At 43.1% G+C, this 19,023-nt stretch overlaps 1 protein-coding gene across 9 annotated transcripts in view; it reads left to right on the top strand.

The window, feature by feature from the left end:
• PRLR (prolactin receptor) overlaps window positions 1-16,766 on the top strand; it is a 163,393-nt gene extending 146,627 nt beyond the window's left edge. For 7 of the 9 annotated variants that reach the window (XM_060146954.1, XM_060146957.1, XM_060146962.1 and 4 more), the window contains 8 exons: window positions 231-343; window positions 3,264-3,396; window positions 4,805-4,974; window positions 9,496-9,665; window positions 11,069-11,210; window positions 12,454-12,553; window positions 13,265-13,346; window positions 15,153-16,766. In XM_060146954.1, the coding sequence (XP_060002937.1) occupies window positions 231-343; window positions 3,264-3,396; window positions 4,805-4,974; window positions 9,496-9,665; window positions 11,069-11,210; window positions 12,454-12,553; window positions 13,265-13,346; window positions 15,153-16,175 (1,933 nt within the window). In that variant the 3' untranslated portion in view covers window positions 16,176-16,766. The remainder of the gene's footprint in view (window positions 1-230; window positions 344-3,263; window positions 3,397-4,804; window positions 4,975-9,495; window positions 9,666-11,068; window positions 11,211-12,453; window positions 12,554-13,264; window positions 13,347-15,152) is intronic. The other 2 variants (XM_060146955.1, XM_060146963.1) reach the window with 2 other exon arrangements.
• Window positions 16,767-19,023: the final 2,257 nt, after the last annotated feature.

Below are 19,023 nucleotides of genomic sequence, written 5' to 3'. Positions count from 1 at the left end.
TTGAACGTTGTCATCTGATGACCTCTGGTGGTGGCATTTTTCCCAGCATGTGTGCAGCGATGCTTCTGAGCCAAGCCATCCTTGTCACATTTTCCTACATTCCTTTCCTCCTGTTTTGTTATTCACGTTCAGCAAGGAGCAAGAATCAGTTGCAAACACCCAGAGTAAAGTGGTGCATGTGCCTGACCAGACTGTCGTTTCAAAAGAGTTGCCTGTGCCTTCTCTTTCAGTGAACCTCTGATCCATTTCCTGTGGAAAGAGAAGGGAGCCAACATGAAGGAAAATGTGGCATCCACAGTGGTTTTCATTTTGCTACTGTTTCTCAACACCAACCTTCTGAATGGTAAGTAAGAGACTGTCCTGTTCTCTTTCATTCCCTGGGGTGTTTATATGAGAGGAGGGGAGAATCCATCACAGTCCTCTTGCAATGCAGTTATGAGAAATGAAAATGTCCATGTCATTTGCTGCTATTAAATTATTTACAATATTTTGGGGATTAAAACGAATGCAAAAATTAATGCAAAAGAATGAATGCAATTAATGCAAAATCCTGTCACTATGCTGACTTCCATCCTCATTCTGGGAGTGCAGGGAAAGAGCTCTACCAACAACAGACCAGAGTTTCAGTTCAGGTTCTGTCCCTTACTAGCTGTGCAACCTTGAGCCAATTACCTAACCCCTCTGGATTTATACATTTTCAAAGTGAGAATAGTGATGTTTCTTCCACCTCAGATGAAACGGTGTGTGAGAAAAATCTTTGATAACCTGTAAAGAGTTATAAGGGGATTGCTGTTACATGGTGGGAAATGGGTATAGAGCCAACTCTGTTATGGGGAAATGAAATTCACAACTAGACTAGAGTGTATGAGCCTGTGTGTGTACACTTCAGTGTATCTACCACTGCGTATTTCTGGGTGTGTGTACTTTTGTATACCTGTGTATATCTTAACTTCCTTATATGTGCCTGATTGCAAATGCTTCTCTGGGTATACCTGTCTGTGTATACATTTGTGGGTGTACATTTCTGTGTATGTACCTGTGTGTGTACTGGTGTATACTTCTACAAGTATGCACCCGTGTATATTATTCCTCTGTGGTATGTGGGTGTGCTTCTGATATGGGCTCTATTTGAGCGTGTGTGTGTGTGTGTGTGTGTGTGCCTGTGTGTGGTACCTCTGTGGTTGTTCCTGTGTTTGTGTGCATTTTACAGGGATAGTGAGACTGTCCATTCATTGTAACCATCTCCTCTAAAGTGGGTGAAAGAAACATTTAACTAATTATAATTTCACAACTTTACCCTCCTCTCTTGAGTTTCCTCCAGGTACTATTAATAACCAGTGAAATGTGAGAGAGAGAAGCTTTCAGAGAAAAAGGACCGCAGAGATCTGTATAATCCATAACGAAATTTTAAGTATTCAAATAATCAACAGTGGCCTTAATTGGCTTCTAAATATGCCCATTATTGAGCCATAAGTTTTGTGCTTTTTTAAAAGTAAACTTTCCTTTCTACCTCACATACTCCTCCCTATAGCCACAACAACAAACAAACGAAAAATCGCTTCACCCTGTGACATTACCCTGAAGAAACGTTCCGTAGAGGACAGCAACATTACAAACATTGGCAGAGCTGACCCCAGGCTGTCTGGCGTGGACCGTTTTTGGGGGGCTGGGAGGTGGCTGGGCTCCGGCTGACACGCAGCCTGGTGACCTCGGCCCCAGCCTGTGCACCGCATCGTCCCCTTCCATTCAGTTCTTCTTTCCAGCGGTTTTGCCTAGTGCCCTGTCTTCCCACCTGTGTTCTCCTCCAAACTTGCTCTTTCTAACCTGCTAGCAGTTCTACCCGGGAGCCAGCGTGAGGGGTGAAGGGCAAGTGTGGCAGAAAACAGAGAAGCCCCAGAGGCTGAGGGACCACCACCTGGAAGTTCTCCTCTCTGCTCCTGATTTCCTGAACTAAACACCAACTGGGGTTACGTGGCTTGCTGTGGATGGGGCCCCCAGCCCAGCAGCATCAGGGCCACTGTTTCCCTCTTTGGACCTGACAGACAAGGAGTAGAAGAGGGAGCCAGCTCACCAAGAGCTTTGGGGATTAGGGAACTCAAAACCTTCATCCACTTGGCATCGGGTTTTCCACATCAGCTCTTTCAGCCCTGCTAGCTTCCAGCTGGGACTAAGTACAGCTCCTAGATAATGATGGTAGCTAGTAACCGCAAGTGCAGCCACCTGTAGGAGCTGCCATGCCTCCTACCCATAAAGACCCAGGGGGAGAGGGAGAAATATAAGGGAAAAGGGACCAAAAACCCAAATTAGGAAATGGAGGCAGGGAGGATGGGGAGCCAGACTGTGATGCTGAATCGGAGGTCAAAGCTGAATGGAGGGCTTCTCCAGTGGCGCAGTGGTTGAGAGTCCACCTGCCGATGCAGGGGACACGGGTTCGTGCCCCGGTCCGGGAAGATCCCACATGCCGCAGAGCGGCTGGGCCCGTGAGCCATGGCCGCTGAGCCTGCGCGTCCGGAGCCTGTGCTCTGCAACGGTAGAGGCCACAACAGTGAGAGGCCCGCATACCGCAAAAAAAAAAAAAAAAAAAGTGAATGGAATCAAGGAAGAGTGAAGGGGAAAAGGAAGGGACAGAGAAGATGGGGAGCAAGCAGCTCAAGGGGGAGCCTCGGTGATACAGTGAAAGAACAAGAGAAGAGAGCTGGGTTCATTGTGTGGGAATGGCAGAAAGATGTGGTTAGTGAGCCAGAGGGGAGAGGTCCAGAGAGCATTGGATTAGCAAATGACCACAGGATGCTGGTGCCTGGGGAAGAATTCTTTGTATGGGGCTGTGGGTGTGTGTCCGCTCCATAGACTCCATGGGATTATAGAAGGGCCGCATCCTCTTCCTCAGTCCATATAGGTCCCTACACTCTTGGTGCTCACCGTTGTTGAAACTACATCAAATGGTGTAGTATCGCCATCTCACAGTACGCGCGCGCGCACACGCGCGCGCACACACACATACACACACACACACACACACACACACACACACCCGCCCCACCGCAAAGCTCTCTCTCTGAGTCCTGCCAACTTCAGCGCAGCCCGCAGAGGAGTGTTGCTGGATGTTGACACCTTGGCACTTCCAAGCCCTCCACCCCTAGGCCTACTCCCACCAAGACCTCATCACTGGCCTGGCCCCATCAGTCTGCTTCTGTCACTAGCAGAATGGTCAAAGGGTTGAACAGACCTTAATATTGACGCCAGTGGCTTCTGGTTTTTTCTAGGACAGTCACCTCCTGGAAAACCTGAGATCTTTAAATGTCGTTCTCCCGAAAAGGAAACATTCACCTGCTGGTGGAAGCCTGGGGCAGACGGAGGATTACCTACCAATTACACGCTGACTTACCACAAGGAAGGGTAAACGTTCTCTTCTCTCCTAGCAAAGCGCACCTGGGGTGTCCTCACTCTCAGGGCCACAGGAACACTGACTCTGGGTTAATTGCCACGCTTCCCTGAATGGATACCGATAAGACTCCTGCTACTGGAGGAAGGGAATCAAACATACGCGTCCACATCTTCCTCTTAATGTCCCTGCCGAGCTCCCTCATGCACATGAGCTCAGCCACCACCTCGGCAACACAATCCAGCAATGTTCTCATTGCCTGTCGTAAGTTTAGGTTGTAGCCCAAGGTCATGTATAAGTGTTTCCTAGGTGCTAGTTAATTTCAGATGCTTATCTATCAATCTTGTGCCATTTATCATTTTTTGTAATCATTACTTTTGTAACCTAAGAGTATTGTCATGTAATCTTTGACAACCGTGGTACATTAGCTTTTCGAACTTGTTTCTTGTGCAAGAAAATAACAAGCCCTACAGGAAAAGGAAGATGAGGTGTTTTCCTTAGGAAATCCATGGACCCATGATCTCCCAGAAGGCATATTGGGAGCTAAAATTGCAGTGCAGAGTAAACAGGGTGATCTCTGGGCAAAGAGTTCGTCACAGTTACAATGAGACCCTCCTGGAAACCCAGGGACGGCTGTATCCTTCCCCAGTGAAGAAAATATTTACTAGTAGAAACAGCTGGCTCGCTTCCCAGTGACAGGACTTAGTGGTACGCAAAGCTGCCATCCCTTCTGGGACCCAAAGGGGTGTCATGCAAACAGATCTCAAGAACTCAAGGTGGCGAGCAAAGTGGAATACGCCTGCACACCTCTGTGGTGAGTCTCGCGTGGAGGCCCCCAAGTCTAAACGTGAGCGGCCTAAGGAGCCTCTTGGGCCTGAAATATCTCCTTTCAGAGTCACTTTTCTCTGTGGCTGACTTAGTGTAATTGGAAATACACTGCAGTTTGTATTCCCTTTAATCATTTTTTAATGAAATGTAATTCAAAACATATGAGCAATAAATGCTGCCTCGTGCATTACCCCCACCCCATGTGTATGTGCAGGGGAAAGTCCCAGTGTCCTGAGATGACCCAATGGTGGTTCCCTGAGGAAAGCGGTGCATTGGCCACAGAAAACTCAAGCGTTTATTGGCAGGGGGCTTATATCACAAAGCCCACAGCAACCTGTAGACAGGAAGGGTTGGTGAGAAACAGAGTCACTGGGGCTGTGATGTGACCCTGCCACCCGTTCTCCAGCACTCTCTTCCCTTTGTCACCCCCAGCTGACATGGGAAGGGCAGAAGGACTTGGGGAGCCCTTCTTCAGCTCTGGTTTTTGCATCTGGAATGCCTGTTCCCCAAAATCCAGTGGTATTGATCTATTAAGAAAAAACTAGACTCTTTTTACCACTTTCTTACTGACTCCTAATATATTACTCATTGCAGAGAGATATTCACCCATGAATGTCCGGACTACAAAACCGGTGGTCCCAACTCCTGCTACTTTAACAAGAAGCACACCTCCATATGGACGATATACATCATCACAGTAAACGCCACGAACCAGATGGGAAGCAGTTCCTCGGATCCACGTTACGTGGACGTGACTTACATAGGTAAGGGGAAGGGTGATTGGTGAGGAATTTGTTCTCCAATATAAATCTACCAATAGTCAAACTCAGTTTGAGTCTTCTTGGGCTATGGATAGATTCCCATAAAGAAAGATGAGAAAATTCACACCATCCTTGCCAACTGAGTGTTTTAAACCAATTTTTTGGATTTAATTAATTTTTATTGGAGTATATTTGATTTACAATGTTGTGTTAGTTTCTGCTGTACAGCAAAGTGAATCAGTTATACATATACATATATCCACTCTTTTTAAGATTCTTTTCCCATATAGGTCATTACAGAGTATTGAGTAGAGCTTCCTGTGCTATACAGTAGGTCCTTATTAGTTACCTATTTTATATATAGTAGTGTGTATATGTCAATCCCAATCTCCCAATCTATCCCTCCCCCTCCTTCCCCCTTGGTAACCATAAGTTTGTTGTCTACCTCTGTGACTCTATTTCTGTTTTGTAAATAAGTTCATTTGTATCCTTTTTTTAGATTCCATAATAAGGGATATCATATAATACTTGTCTTTCTCTGTCTGACTTACTTCACTCAGTATGATAACCACTAGGTCCATCCATATCGCTGTAAATGGCATTATTTCATCCTTTTTTATGGCTGAGTGAACCAATTTTTATTTATGATGGTAAGACAGTAAAATCCTTATGCCTTCCTTGACCCTTCTTCCCATCCCCTTGCATCCAACAGGAATGTTCTATTTAGCTTCCCTTATCAATGCTTCTCTCCAGCCCTCCCCCTGCGACCGATGTCCCCTTCTCCCTTGGCAAGCTGGGATTTCTTTTCTGAGATTTCTCTCCCTGAAAGACAGAACTGCTTCATGGAGTAGCAGCTCTTAGAAGCGTCTCATCTGCTTCTCCACCCACAGGAATTGCTCCACACTGCTTTGCCCCAAATTCAATTCTCAATATACATATGTTTCTTAGCACCTGGAGCTATTCTTTTCAAAATAAAGAATTTGGGGAGTAAATAGTGCTGCTTGAACAGAAGGCTGAAGGCCAGGGTCACAGCCACGATGTTTGGAGAAGTCATTAGCAAAGTGAAGCAAAATCGACCTGAGAGCTGCTTCTTGCTGTGCGTGATCAATATTGAGCTGCAGGGCGATGAGACATAACTGCAGTGATCTGTATGGGTTAGCAGGGACAACAAACGGAATCTTAGGACAAGAGATGGCTTAGGACAAGAGATGGCTTGGCCTTAGCTAACCTAAGGAGTAGCTAATTAGGTTCAAGGTCACCCAAGTCTTCCTGACTTACCTAACACCAACCAACAAGGAAAATCAGGCTAGGACTCTCAAGTGTCATCCCATTGGCGTGTTATCAGTGATTGATCCTTAAAAACTAGAGAAGCTTGCAACATCAACTGGTACCCATTTGAATTGTCTCTCCCCAGCAAATTATTGCAATGAGCATGGGAATGGAAACAGAACTTGATCTTAGCTTAAGAAAATCAAAAAGTAACCCCACTGACAAGTAGGAATAAAATAAATTCCATTCATATAAATTTACTTGAGATATGAAGTCTTTAAAATGCTAAACACCAAATAATTCCATTTGCATAGTTTCTTTCTTAAATTTCCTTGTCCTCAAATATTCTGCCCTCAAGTGTTAAAATATTTAAGGTCAAAACAGTGAAAGCAAGAGAAGTTCTGAAATGCACAACTGCTATAATGAAGATTATCCACAAAAACAAAAATGGGATCACTAAAGAAAAGTAGTATGTTTAAAAAGTGAAATTAATGAATGGATCCAATTCATAGTGACTCTGGAAAACAAATTCTCTGGGGAAACAATGTGTTGGGCCATACTTTTCAAAATAATAAAATAAGTGTTCATGGAATTCTCATATAACCCTGCAGCATATAGTGTTGGTGACAGGCCACAGAAGTTCATTTACAACGCAGTTTTAACCACAGTAAAGTCTACCAACTTGAATCTCATCCAGCGATAACCTGCGGTACAAGATATTGGCACATAATCTCTCAGAAATAGATTTCATTGTTGTCACTGAGAAATATTTAGCTATGCTGAGGACACTTGAAATGTGATTCTCAACTGGGTGCTCTCTGCCTCGCATAGGGTACTTGGCAATGGCAGGAAATATTTTTGATGTTTGCAACACAGGGAGAGAGGGCCTCTAATAGGGAGAGGCCAGAGATGCTGCTAACGTCCTACAATGCTCAGGAAGGCCCCTACCACAAAGAATTATCTGGTCAAAATACACATAATGCTGAGGTTGAGAAACTTTGCTTTCAAGGATTCATCTTGAACATTTTACTTGCACCTTTGTACAAAGATGTTTTGATCAGCATTTCTCAGTCTTGTGTTCAAATTAAAACTTATATTAAATAACTGATATTTATTTAGTAAGGCCATGTAAAACAATCTTTCTTAGGTATTTACTTAGTAACATACAAGCATTAGGATTAGTGGCAAATTTTCTAAAGCTATTTTTTTAAGCAACTGTAGGGTATAATGCCAAGTCCACTAGAGTTACACTCACCCTTCTCTCACCTGTAGTGGAGACTGATTTGAGGAGGTAAGAAATGAATGGAGAAAATGTGACTGGCCAGCAGGGCTGAGACTAGGGTAAGGCAAGCCAGCACCCTAGGGCCCTCACTCTTTTTTTAAATTTATTTTATTCAAGTATAGTTGATTTACAATGTTGTGTTAATTTCTGCTGCACAGCAAAATGATTCAGTTATACATATATATATATATATATATATGTTCTTTTTTATATTCTTTTCCATTATGGTTTATCACAGTATACTTAGTATAGTTCCCTGTGCTATACAGTAGGACCATGTTGTTTACCCATTCGATATATGAGTTTGCATCTCCTAATCCCAAACTCCCACTCCATCTCTCTGCCACCCCCCTTCCTTCTTGGCAACCACAAGTCTGTTCTCTATGTCTATGAGTCTGTTTCGTAGATAAGTTCATTTGTATCATATTTTAGATTCCACATACAAGTAATATCATATGGTATTTGTCTTTCTCTTTCTGACTTACTTCACTTAGTATGATAATCTCTAGGCATTATTTCATTATTTTTTATGGCTGAGTAGTATTGCAGTGTGTGTGTGTGTGTCTCACATCTTCTTTATCCATTCATCTGTTGATGGACACTTAGGTTGTTTCCATGTCTTGGCTATTGTGAATAGTGCTGCTATGAACATACAGGTGCATGTATCTTTTTGAATTATAGTTTTGACTGGATATATGCCCAGGAGTGGGATTGCTGGACCATATGGCAACCCTAATTTTAGATTTTTGAGGAACCTCCATTCAGTTTTCCATGGTGGCTGCACCAATTTACATTCCCACCAACAGTGTAGGAGGGTTCCCTTTTCTCCACACCCTCTCCAGGATTTGTTATTTGTAGATTTTTTAATGATGGCCATTCTGACCGGTGTGAGGTGATACCTTATTGTAATTTTGGTTTGCATTTCTCTAATAATTTGCAATGTTGAGCATTTTTTCATGTGCCTGTTGGCCATCTGTATTTCTTCTTTGGAGAAATGTCTATTTAGGTCTTTTGCCCATTTTTCAATTGGTTTGTGTTATTTGGTGTTTTTTTTTTTTTTTGATATTGAATTGTATGAGCTGTTTGTATATTTTGGGAATTAAGCCCTTGTTGGTTGCATCATTTGCAAGTATTTTCTCCCATTCTGTACATTGTCCTTTCATTTTGTATATGGTTTCCTTTGCAGTGCAAAAGCTTGTAAGTTTGATTAGGTCCCATTTGTTTATTTTTGCTTTTATTTCTATTGCCTTGGTAGACAGACCTAAGAAAACATTTGTACGATTTATGTCAGAGAATGTTTGCCTACGTTCTCTTCTGAAAGTTTTATGGTGTCATGTCTTATATTTGTCTTTAACCCATTTTGAGTTTATTTTTGTGCATGGTATGAGGGAGTGTTCTAACTTCATTGATTTACATGTGGCTGTCCAACTTTCCCAACACCACTTGCTGAAGAGATTGTCTTTTCTCCACTGTATATTCTTGCCTCCCTTGTTGAAGATTAATTGACCATAGGTGTGTGGGTTTATTTCTGGGCTCTCTATTCTGTTCCATTGATCCATATGTCCGTTTTTGTGCCAATACCAGACTGTTTTGATTACTGTAGCTTTGTAGTATTGTCTGAAGTCTGGGAGGGTTATGCCTCCTGCTTTGTTATTTTTCCTCAGGATTGCTTTGGCAATTCTGGGTCTTTTATGGTTCCATATACATTTTAGGATTATTTGTTCTACTTCTGTGAAAAATGTCATGGGCAATTTGATACACTAAATCTGTAGATTGCTTTGGAGAGTATGGTCTAGGCACCTCACTCTTAAGGAGGCGTTCACAGACCTGTACTTAAAGGAACCTGACATCAAATACCAAGTGTCTCATAACCATGGAGATAAAAAAGGTAGAGAGATCTGCCTCTAAGTCATATAGTTCTGGATTCAAATACCCATATTTGACTAAATATGGAGTTTCTTTCATATCTACAGTTGAACCAGACCCTCCTGTGAACCTGACTTTGGAATTAAAACAGCCAGAAGACAGAAAACCATATCTGTGGATAAAATGGTTTCCACCCACCCTGGTTGATGTAAGATCTGGTTGGCTCACACTCCAGTATGAAATTCGATTAAAACCTGAGAAAGCAGCTGAGTGGGAGGTGAGTCAACCAGAAGCTTTTGGAGGGAACCCTGTCCTTTGGCAAAGATGAAGTACCCCAACTGATAATAGGTCATGCCCCCTAATTATTGGGCCACCACGTTGCCTTCCTGATGTTACCCACCCATGTGTGGAAGGGCCTTCTCCCCTCCACTGGGATGGATGGGGGCTCATCTTTACAGCTCTCCCATGCCTAGCTCCTTGCAACTGAACAGCCACTTCTGCCAAGTTTTCAGCCCACCTCCCCCAGGATATCTTAGATCTAACATCTGTGAGAGTACTTAAATGGCACTAAGTGGGAGGAAAAAATTTCAGTGTAACCAGTCCACGGCTAATGGCATTTTTATTCACTTTAAAATATTTCATTATAAACAAATAGTACAATAAATTATAGGCATTATGATAATCTACTCTTAAATAGTTTAGTATATGTCTCTTTTAAAAAGGGAATATTTCCAAATATAGCCAAAATAATAGGATCACATGTAGAAAATTAATTGAAATTCCTTAATATCATCTTTTTGAATCCCTTAATATCATTTAATGGCCAGTCCATATTTTAATTCCCCCAATTGCTTCAAAAAATATTTTTAACAGCTGGTTTGTTCAAACCAGAATCCACTCCAGGATCACTCACTGTGGCTGGCTGATATATCCCTTCACTCTCAATGTGCTCAGGAGACTGGGCCACTTGTCACATAGAATGCCCCACCTTCTGCATTTGTCTGATTAGTTCTTTGTGAGGTCATTTAACCAATTTCTATGTCCCCATATTTCCTGTAAGCAGACATTAGATCTAAAGACTTGATTAGATTCCAGGTGAACAATTTTTGGTAAGAAAACTTCAGAGGTGATATATATGCTTCATATTCCATCATATCAGGAAACAAAGACCATCTGGTCAACCTACCATAAATGATGTTAAAAGTGGCCCCTGGATCGGGGAGATCACATCTTGATCCCTTGATTGTAAAGTCATGTTTAATTTGTGCACAATTGCTTCAGTGTTCATGAATTCCCAGTTCTCTTCCACCTAGTGGCTTTACATCAGTGAATGATCCTTGAATCAATTATTTTATTAGAGTTTAGAAAAGAATAATTTTCCAATTTTATTAACTAGTCACCTTCCATAATGTAGAATTTAGAAAGCAAGGTGTAGGGAGCAGAACATTTGTCTTTCCGAACTAGAGTTCCCAATGGAGAGATAGAAAGCCTGTTGATTTTTGTGTGAGCAGTATTTAACAGGAGGAAGGGGTGGGCTGAGAGGGTGGAATGGTGTGAACAGGGTATTTACTAAGTGTGATCATTTGGTCTCGCTCCTCGAATAGTTTACTGCCTAAAGAAAAAGTCTCTTTCTTCATAACACAAGTCAGAGTGACTTATGTTTTCCTTGGCCTCCCTTAGACTCATTTCGCTGGGCAGCAGACTCAGTTTAAGATTCTCAGCTTATATCCAGGGCAGAAATACCTTGTTCAGGTTCACTGCAAGCCAGACCATGGATTCTGGAGTGAGTGGAGCCCAGAGAGCTCCATCCCGATACCCAATGGTGAGTGTCTTGGCTCCCTTTTGCTTATACACCTAAATATTTTTAAAATAGAATGAGTTTGGTAAATTTGTATGTAGTAACTACTAACAGAGAAACTATTTTGAGTCTTAGCCAGAAGAATGAGTAGAGGTGAGTTTATCATCTCTCCACTCAACACAAAGACATTTGTAAGTACAGCATTGCTCCCTGGGTCACTGTCAGTGAGGACCAGTTTCTAGGATAAGTCTGCAGTCATGGGCTTGAAATGTCTCAGAGGGCTTGACGGTCAGTCATTCTGCCCTCCCCATCTGCCCCATTCCTATCATTCAAGGTCATCATCTAGTTCTCCCAAAATTTGTAAGGCACTATCCCATCTGAAAAGCATGAATTGATTTTCAGTCCTTGAAGACAATTACATGTTGGTCTCTTAGTCAAGGAACAGTGTATAAAAGACACCCAATTCTTTAAGTGCCATTAAACATGGTGGCTGGCATTCTACAGGGAATGAATCATTTGCATTTCTAAGTACTTTACAGTTTACAAAGTCTTTACCTTGTTTGTTCCTCCCAGCCATCTCAAGTATTCAGAGAGAACAGACTTGCCATTAGGAACTGAAAGGGAGGAAACTAAAGGTCAGTGGAGTTAGAAGTCTTGCCCAGAACTGCATGGCGAAACCTAGCTCTTGTGACAACTTGCCTGGCCAAAGTATCAGGGCTTGCATTGGCATACTGGAAAGAGCACCGCATTACAGGCCATAAAAGTGTGCATCCAGTCCAGCCCTGGCTCTTACTAAATAAAAGCAGAAGCCCTGGGTTCAAATCCCAGACTGCAACTTTATAGCTACATGCCTCTGGGTAAACCACTCTTACAGTCTCAGTTCCTCATCTTTACATACAGGCAATGTATGTAAACAGCTTAACATCATATGGCTTTTACTGAGAACTTAATAAATGTTAGCTTTTTAAATTATTATTACTGCAACTGACCATGTACCCTTGGACTTCCTATATAAGTATCAAATCAAATAATATTTTTAAGGATCTTGAAAATTTTAGAGAACTATAAAATATATGCCACTTTAAAATTTAATAATATTGGAAAAAATTAAATCCATCATTAATGTTACTCTGGATTGATGTTCAAATCAGAAAAGGTGTGGAGGGGCGGAACTTACGTTCAAAAGTTTCATTGATTTGTTTTGTTTGTTTGTTTGTTTTTAATGATGCTGTATGTGATCAAAACTTTCTGGCTGTTTGCTTTTTAGACTTCTCAATGACAGATGCAACCGTGTGGATCTTTGTGGCCGTTCTTTCTGCCGTCATCTGTTTGATTATGGTCTGGGCAGTGGCTTTGAAGGGCTACAGGTACTTCACTGTCTATCAACCCTCCTCCCAATCATGGTTGTCAGGGATAATGGCCAAGAAAGACAATACAAAAATGATGGAAAGCTACAGCTAATTCAAGCACCTCATTTTAGCCATTAGTTGCAGTGTGTTCACCATGAAAAACTTTTATCAGTGCTAGCAAAAGTAGAATGGACACATTTGAAGTTGACGCTCTTTCCATCAAATGGAGGCTCACAGTTGTGAAATAGTAAAAATCTGGCAAGAACAGCAAATAATCCCCTAGTCACTTCAGAATCAGCCAGAGTTAATTAGCGAGAATTCTTTTTTTTTTTTTTTTTTTGCGGTACGCGGGCCTCTCACTGTTGTGGCCTCTCCCGTTGCGGAGCACAGGCTCCGAACGCACAGGCTCAGCGGCCATGGCACACAGGCCCAGCCGCTCGGCGGCATGTGGGATCCTCCCAGACCGGGGCACGAACCCGTGTCCCCTGCATCGGCAGGCGGATTCTCAACCACTGCGCCACCAGGGAAGCCCGCGAGAATTCATTTTGATGTTGACCTCTAGAAGTATTCATTTTCTTCACCACTGATTGTTAGTTTCACATAGTCTCGGAACTCTAACTTCTATCTACCATAGTCCATGTAGCAGCTATTTGGAGATAACGCTAATCTTTCAAAAATTACAAAGTGAAAACATGTGTCATTTATCTTATCTCACAAATCTTTTTATAGCATGGTGACCTGCATCCTCCCTCCGGTTCCTGGGCCAAAAATAAAAGGATTTGATACTCATCTGCTGGAGGTAAGTCCAGAGGTAAGAATGTATTGTGACCAGCTTCTCTCTACTCATTATCTTTACACATGAGCACACAGTTCCCATCAGTGCAGCCTGGTCAGCTCGGCCATCCTTGACCAGCTGTCCCTCCTCTTCAGCAGGTGTGTTTACAGAAAGATGTGGGAAGCATGAGGGTACTTACCATCAGATACCGAGTGCTAGAGGACAATGAAAGAAAGACAAGAAAACCTCAAAACACATAGGAATGCTTGCTAGGTTTATCAGCTCTTTTCATAAGCCCCATCTAAAACATTTTGTACAAATAATCAATTGAGAAAGAGGGTGAATATTTTGATGAATACGAAAGAGGAACCTACCACCAGCCCCTCCGTCATACTTTGGTGTAAGCTCTCACTTGAATGTTCCTTACAGGAGGCCATAGTAACAGAATATCCTATTGCAATTTTTGCTCAGTTTGAGAGCTCAGTTAAGACTGGCTCAGTACAGTGGAACTGGTGTTTGCCAGGGCCCATTTACACCGATTCAAGTGGGAATGAAATTTAAGTGTTTCCAATGAAAAGAGGTGTTAGAACATTTTTAATTTCTCTGCAGGTTGAAATCTATAGTTTCATTTTGACCTTCTGCTTAACACTGATGTATATAAAAGCAGTCACCTACACATTGTCGCTTGACCCCAGCTACTGTGAGGCCAAAAGCACAAGAATGTGAAGAGTGAGTCCTGGGGAATTTGGCTTGACGGCATTCACTCTGATTGCAGATATCAGAGCAGGAACTAGAGCCCCAGAATTTGGGCTCTTATTCTGCTATCCAGTCTCTAGCACTGACCTTTATAGACCCAGCATGAACATCTCAGCTAACTAAATGAATTATTGTTTAGCTCGCAATTTGACCTTGTAGCCACAGGGACTTAATGACTTTTAAAAACTGCTTTTTGTGTCCGAAGAAAAAGTTCTTGGATTTTTAATGCCATTACCCCTAATTCTCAAAAGAACTTTCCCAGATGGGTGCTATTATTCCCATTTTACAAATGGAGAAACTGAGGACCACAGAACAGCTTATCCAAAGTCATAGAGCTTTAATAAGTAATAGAGCCAAGATTTAGGCACCAGTCCCTGACCTAAATCAGAGCATCTGGAGAAGCGTGGAAAATAAGAAGAGGAGGCCGGAGGAAAGTGGGGGGAGAGGAGGATAGAGAGAAGGAGGAGGGAGAGGAACCCAAGGAGATGGAGGGAATATGGGCTGGCAGGAAGCAGGGGAGGGAGGGGAGGGAGGAGAAATGGAGCAGAAGGAAAGGAAGGAGTGGGATGGGAGGTGAAGGGAGGGACGGGGAGGGAGAAGCAAGGAAGAGGAGAAGGGAGAGAAGAAGGAAAAGATGAGAATCAGCTTCCCACTACCAGACTCCAGAACGTGGGGTGAGGGAGCCAGTTAGGAGGCCAGCAACCCGATTTCAGAACTAGTGAGTCCCAGTACCAAGTGCACGCATGAGCACTATGGGTTTAGATGTTTCCCAAGCTTTTCTTATTTAATAGTTATATTTTTATTATATGCATATATACTACTTGCCCATTCAACTCGTGATCATTATTGCTTAGAGAAAGACTAAGTTAAAATCGTGAATTGACTTAAAGAAAAATATTAGGTGAGTAATAGCCCAGGAGGTGATTCTAGATGGCCTGGGACACAGATGTCTGACGTCTGGGAAATTCTGCGAGGCCGTGGCCACGTCCCACCTGCCCGTAGTCAGGAACACAGACTTGGCTGCGATGTCCATTTGGAATGTTATGAACCTGACAGCCTTCTTGCCTTGTGTCTGTGTTTTAATAGAAGGGCAAGTCCGAGGAACTTCTGAGCGCCCTGGGGTGCCAAGACTTCCCTCCCACTTCCGACTGCGAGGACTTACTGGTGGAGTTCTTAGAGGTGGATGACAGTGGGGACCAGCAGCTGCTGGCAGCTCACTCCAAAGAACACCCGGGGCAAGGCGTGAAGCCCACGCACTCGGATCCCGACAGTGACTCTGGCCGGGGCAGCTGCGACAGCCCTTCCCTTCTGTCTGAAAAGTGTGATGAACCTCAGGCCAATCCCTCCAAGTTCCACACTCCTGAGGGCCTTGAGAAGGCAGAGAAACCTGAGACAAACGTTACCCAGCCCCAAGGCCCTCAGAGCACAAGCGTGGAAGGCAAAATGCCCTGTCTTCATGCCAGCGGATCCCAATCTTCAACGTGGTCTTTGCTGCAGCCCCCCGGCCTGCACTACTCCAGGTCATCTTACCACAGCGTTGCTGATGTGTGTAAGCTGGGCCTGGGCACGGCAGGTGCTGCATCCACTTTGTTGGACAAAACAGACGCACGTGCTTTAACACCCTCACAAACCATTGAGACTGGCGGGGAAGGAAAGGCAGCTGAGCGCGGGGAGTCAGAAAGCTTCCGTTCCAAGACCGACCAAGATGCGGCACGGCTGCTGCCCCAGGACAAGACCCCCTTGACCTCTGCTAAACCCTTGGAGTACGTGGAGATCCACAAAGTCAGCAAAGATGGAGCGCTGGCGCTGCTCCCGAAACAAAACGAGCACAGCGGCCGGGCGGAGAAGACCAGCACCCCTGAAACCAGCAAGGAGTACTCGAAGGTGTCCCGGGTGATGGCGAGCAACATCCTGGTGTTGGTGCAGGATCGGCGAGCGCAAAACCTGGCTCCGTTTGAAGAACCGGCCAAGGAGGCCCCGCCATCCCTGCCACAGAATCCAGCCGCGGTAGACCTGGCCTCCTTCCCCGCGGCCCCGAGCAGCTGCAGACTCCAGCTCGGTGGGCTGGATTACCTGCATCCCACAGGTTTTATGCACCCCTTTCAGTGAGAGCTTGATTCATGGAAGGATGGGTTAAAATGTGATTTTCCTTCAGGTAACACTACAGAGTACATGAAATGCACTCTACCAGAGAAGGCTTGAGAACGGGGTTAGAATGACACTACCAAACTCCCAGGTCACTCGTCTTCATGATCCATTTTCAACCAGTTGCCTCTTTCTCCAACAGTTGATTCCAGAACAAATCGTTTAGTTTCGTGTGATTTGTAGAGTTACGTTTTGCTATCAGTTACAAAATTATGTGTTCAATGAAATAAAAGCACATTGCTTAGTATTCTTGAGGGACAGTGCCAATAGGTGTATCCCCTGGAACAGGCTTTCATGGTCTGGTATACGACAGAAGGATATCAACTAGTCAAAACTGTTTACCACAGGAAGATGGTAGATATGAGAAAAATGCCATGAAAACCACTTTTGAAGACCAATTGCTTAACCTTTAGCACTCCTCTCTCATTTTATTAGGATTAACCAAATTAAACACATTTTAAAAAAAGAGTGCATTCTAGAACACCTGACAAATTGTTTACATCCGTTCCTATTACCTTAATGATGCATTGCCAATATGCAAATAAAAAGGATGCCTCCGATTTTTTCTTAAAATAGTTTGAATTTATTAAGCATGGATTTCCCCCCCCCCCGCTAAATTGTATTTCATTCTGAAGTTTCTGGAGAATAGAGTTTTAGAAAGTGAAATTTTCTTACATAAGAGGCAAATGAGTTTCATGTGGTGAATCTTTCTAAAATGTTTTCCTCCTTCATTTCAGCATGATAATTTATTACACACCCTAGTCTTCTGTTAGTGAAAAAAAAATCCCCAAAGACTAACTTTAATTTAAAAGATCATCGCTAACGGAAGTACTGCCTTACTGTACATACAAATTCTACTTTAATATAAACCCGTAAGTTGAACAATGTATTTTTGAAGACTATTTTTCTATCACTTAGGTAAATAAAACACTGTTTTCTACCTTCCCAGTACAGCTGTTTACCTATTCAGTGGGTACAGTATTTTCCCTTATGTGATTATAAGGAGTATTTACAGTACAGAGTGATATATGCAGTCCCTGTTTGTGGAATAAAATACCACACCAACCCAAAGCCCACTGAGGAATATGAAGTGGATGACAATATTCAGTTTCCAACACAGTGTAGTATAGTTTAGCTGATTCTTTTTATCTCCAGGATACTTTAAACAACAATCATAGACCTAGAGTTTTAGGGCTCTCCACAGACCAGAAATTACTTCTCTTGTAATTTAGGGCTACTCCGGGGCTTCTGCTCTTCTCTGGGTGAATATTCATAAAGCTACAATGAAAAAGGAGAGTGGTAACATCTAACGCACTGTCCAAGAGAGAGGGTTCTTGTTCTGCTTTTCTGAACAATCTTGGACAGCGAGGACATTTTAAGTAAAGCCAGGAGTTCGTGTCTCTCTGGAATAGATCCAGTAGATCCACTTGAAGAATTTTGGCAGGGGCAGGGAGAGCACTCACGTCAGAAGTATCCAAAGCAAAGTTCCAAGAAACCAGGCATCTGTGGATTAGTGGGAACCACTACAAAGGCCAGGGTATGGTAGTTGGAAGCCCCAAGTCAGTTCCAAGGGCAGGCTCTCCAAGAGCGGTCAAAAGCCTGGATCTCCATTTTAAAGAGAACATCCATGACTCATCGAACTGCCTGCCTCTATTTCCATTTCACCTGACAGCAAATCCATTTCTGTAGCCGCTCACTAGCTGGAACATAGAGAATTTGAGCTCCCTCTGTGAGTTAAATATTCCAGCCCAATAAGTCCATGTGGATAGGAACTGGACTCCGAAGCGGCCTGATGTGTGAAAGTGAACACATTGCCAGAGCTTCCAGAAATGCAAAAGTAATACATCTGAGGCTCTATTCTCCCAATATGCAAACAACATGTTCAGAGTGAGGGGGCTATTTGGGAAAGTTGTCCAAGTTTATTCAATCCCCTAGATCCTTGCTACTCAAAATATGGTCTGACCAGCTGCATCAGCATCACCTGGGCGCTGCTTGGAAATGCAGAATCTCCACCCCACCCCCGCCTCAGAATCTGCATTTTGCTAAGATCCCCAGATGATTCATGTGCGTAGTGAAGTTTGAGAAGCATTGCCCTAGATGATCATTTCCACTCAATCTTATTTTAGTGCGTGAAGCGATCCTCTCCTGGAAAGTACAGGTTGAGTCTATTTGACTTGCACTGAACGGTACTGTAAGAAAAAGGCATCATTTTTTAAAACATATTAGTGGTTTAGGATTCCCATAATGGTAGAGAATGACCTGAAAAAGTACACACAACTTCTAAGAGGCCCAGGGAATATATTCCACCTTGAGAAGCATTGACAAAAGACTCTGCCCTTCACAGCCGGTACAGACTAAACCTTTCCCAAAAATAGTCCAATCTCCTCCAAGATGTGTATCAATCAGTCTGATAGTATGAAAATTCAAAACTAGTCTGCTTTTGATATATAATTTGGCATATATGGAAAAAAATGTCATGGCTGAAGACTCAAACTAAATCCTTAAAAAAAACACCAGTTAGCAAGTAAATTACTACCACTTGTTAACTAAAGCCAAGGCTATAAGTCTATGGTCAGTTAGCACTCTTTAATAAACTATGTTTTTTTCATGGTCTAGCCTATTTTCTGTTAAGGAATCCCCTAGTCGAATGAAAGTATGCAGATTGGGGACCAAGAGACCCAGCTTCTAATGCTAATTATGTTACCTTAGACAGATCAACTCCCTTCTCTGGGCCTCAGTTTCCTCTGAAGGAAATGTTAGGCCGGAAAATCTCTAATGTCCTTTCAAACTCCGACTCCTTGATTCCATGATT

Source organism: Lagenorhynchus albirostris, chromosome 3 (genome assembly GCF_949774975.1).
Source record: "Lagenorhynchus albirostris chromosome 3, mLagAlb1.1, whole genome shotgun sequence".
NCBI lineage: Eukaryota > Metazoa > Chordata > Mammalia > Artiodactyla > Delphinidae > Lagenorhynchus > Lagenorhynchus albirostris.
Note: the sequence above shows the minus strand (reverse complement) of the source record. Positions and strands in the feature narration are given on the sequence as shown.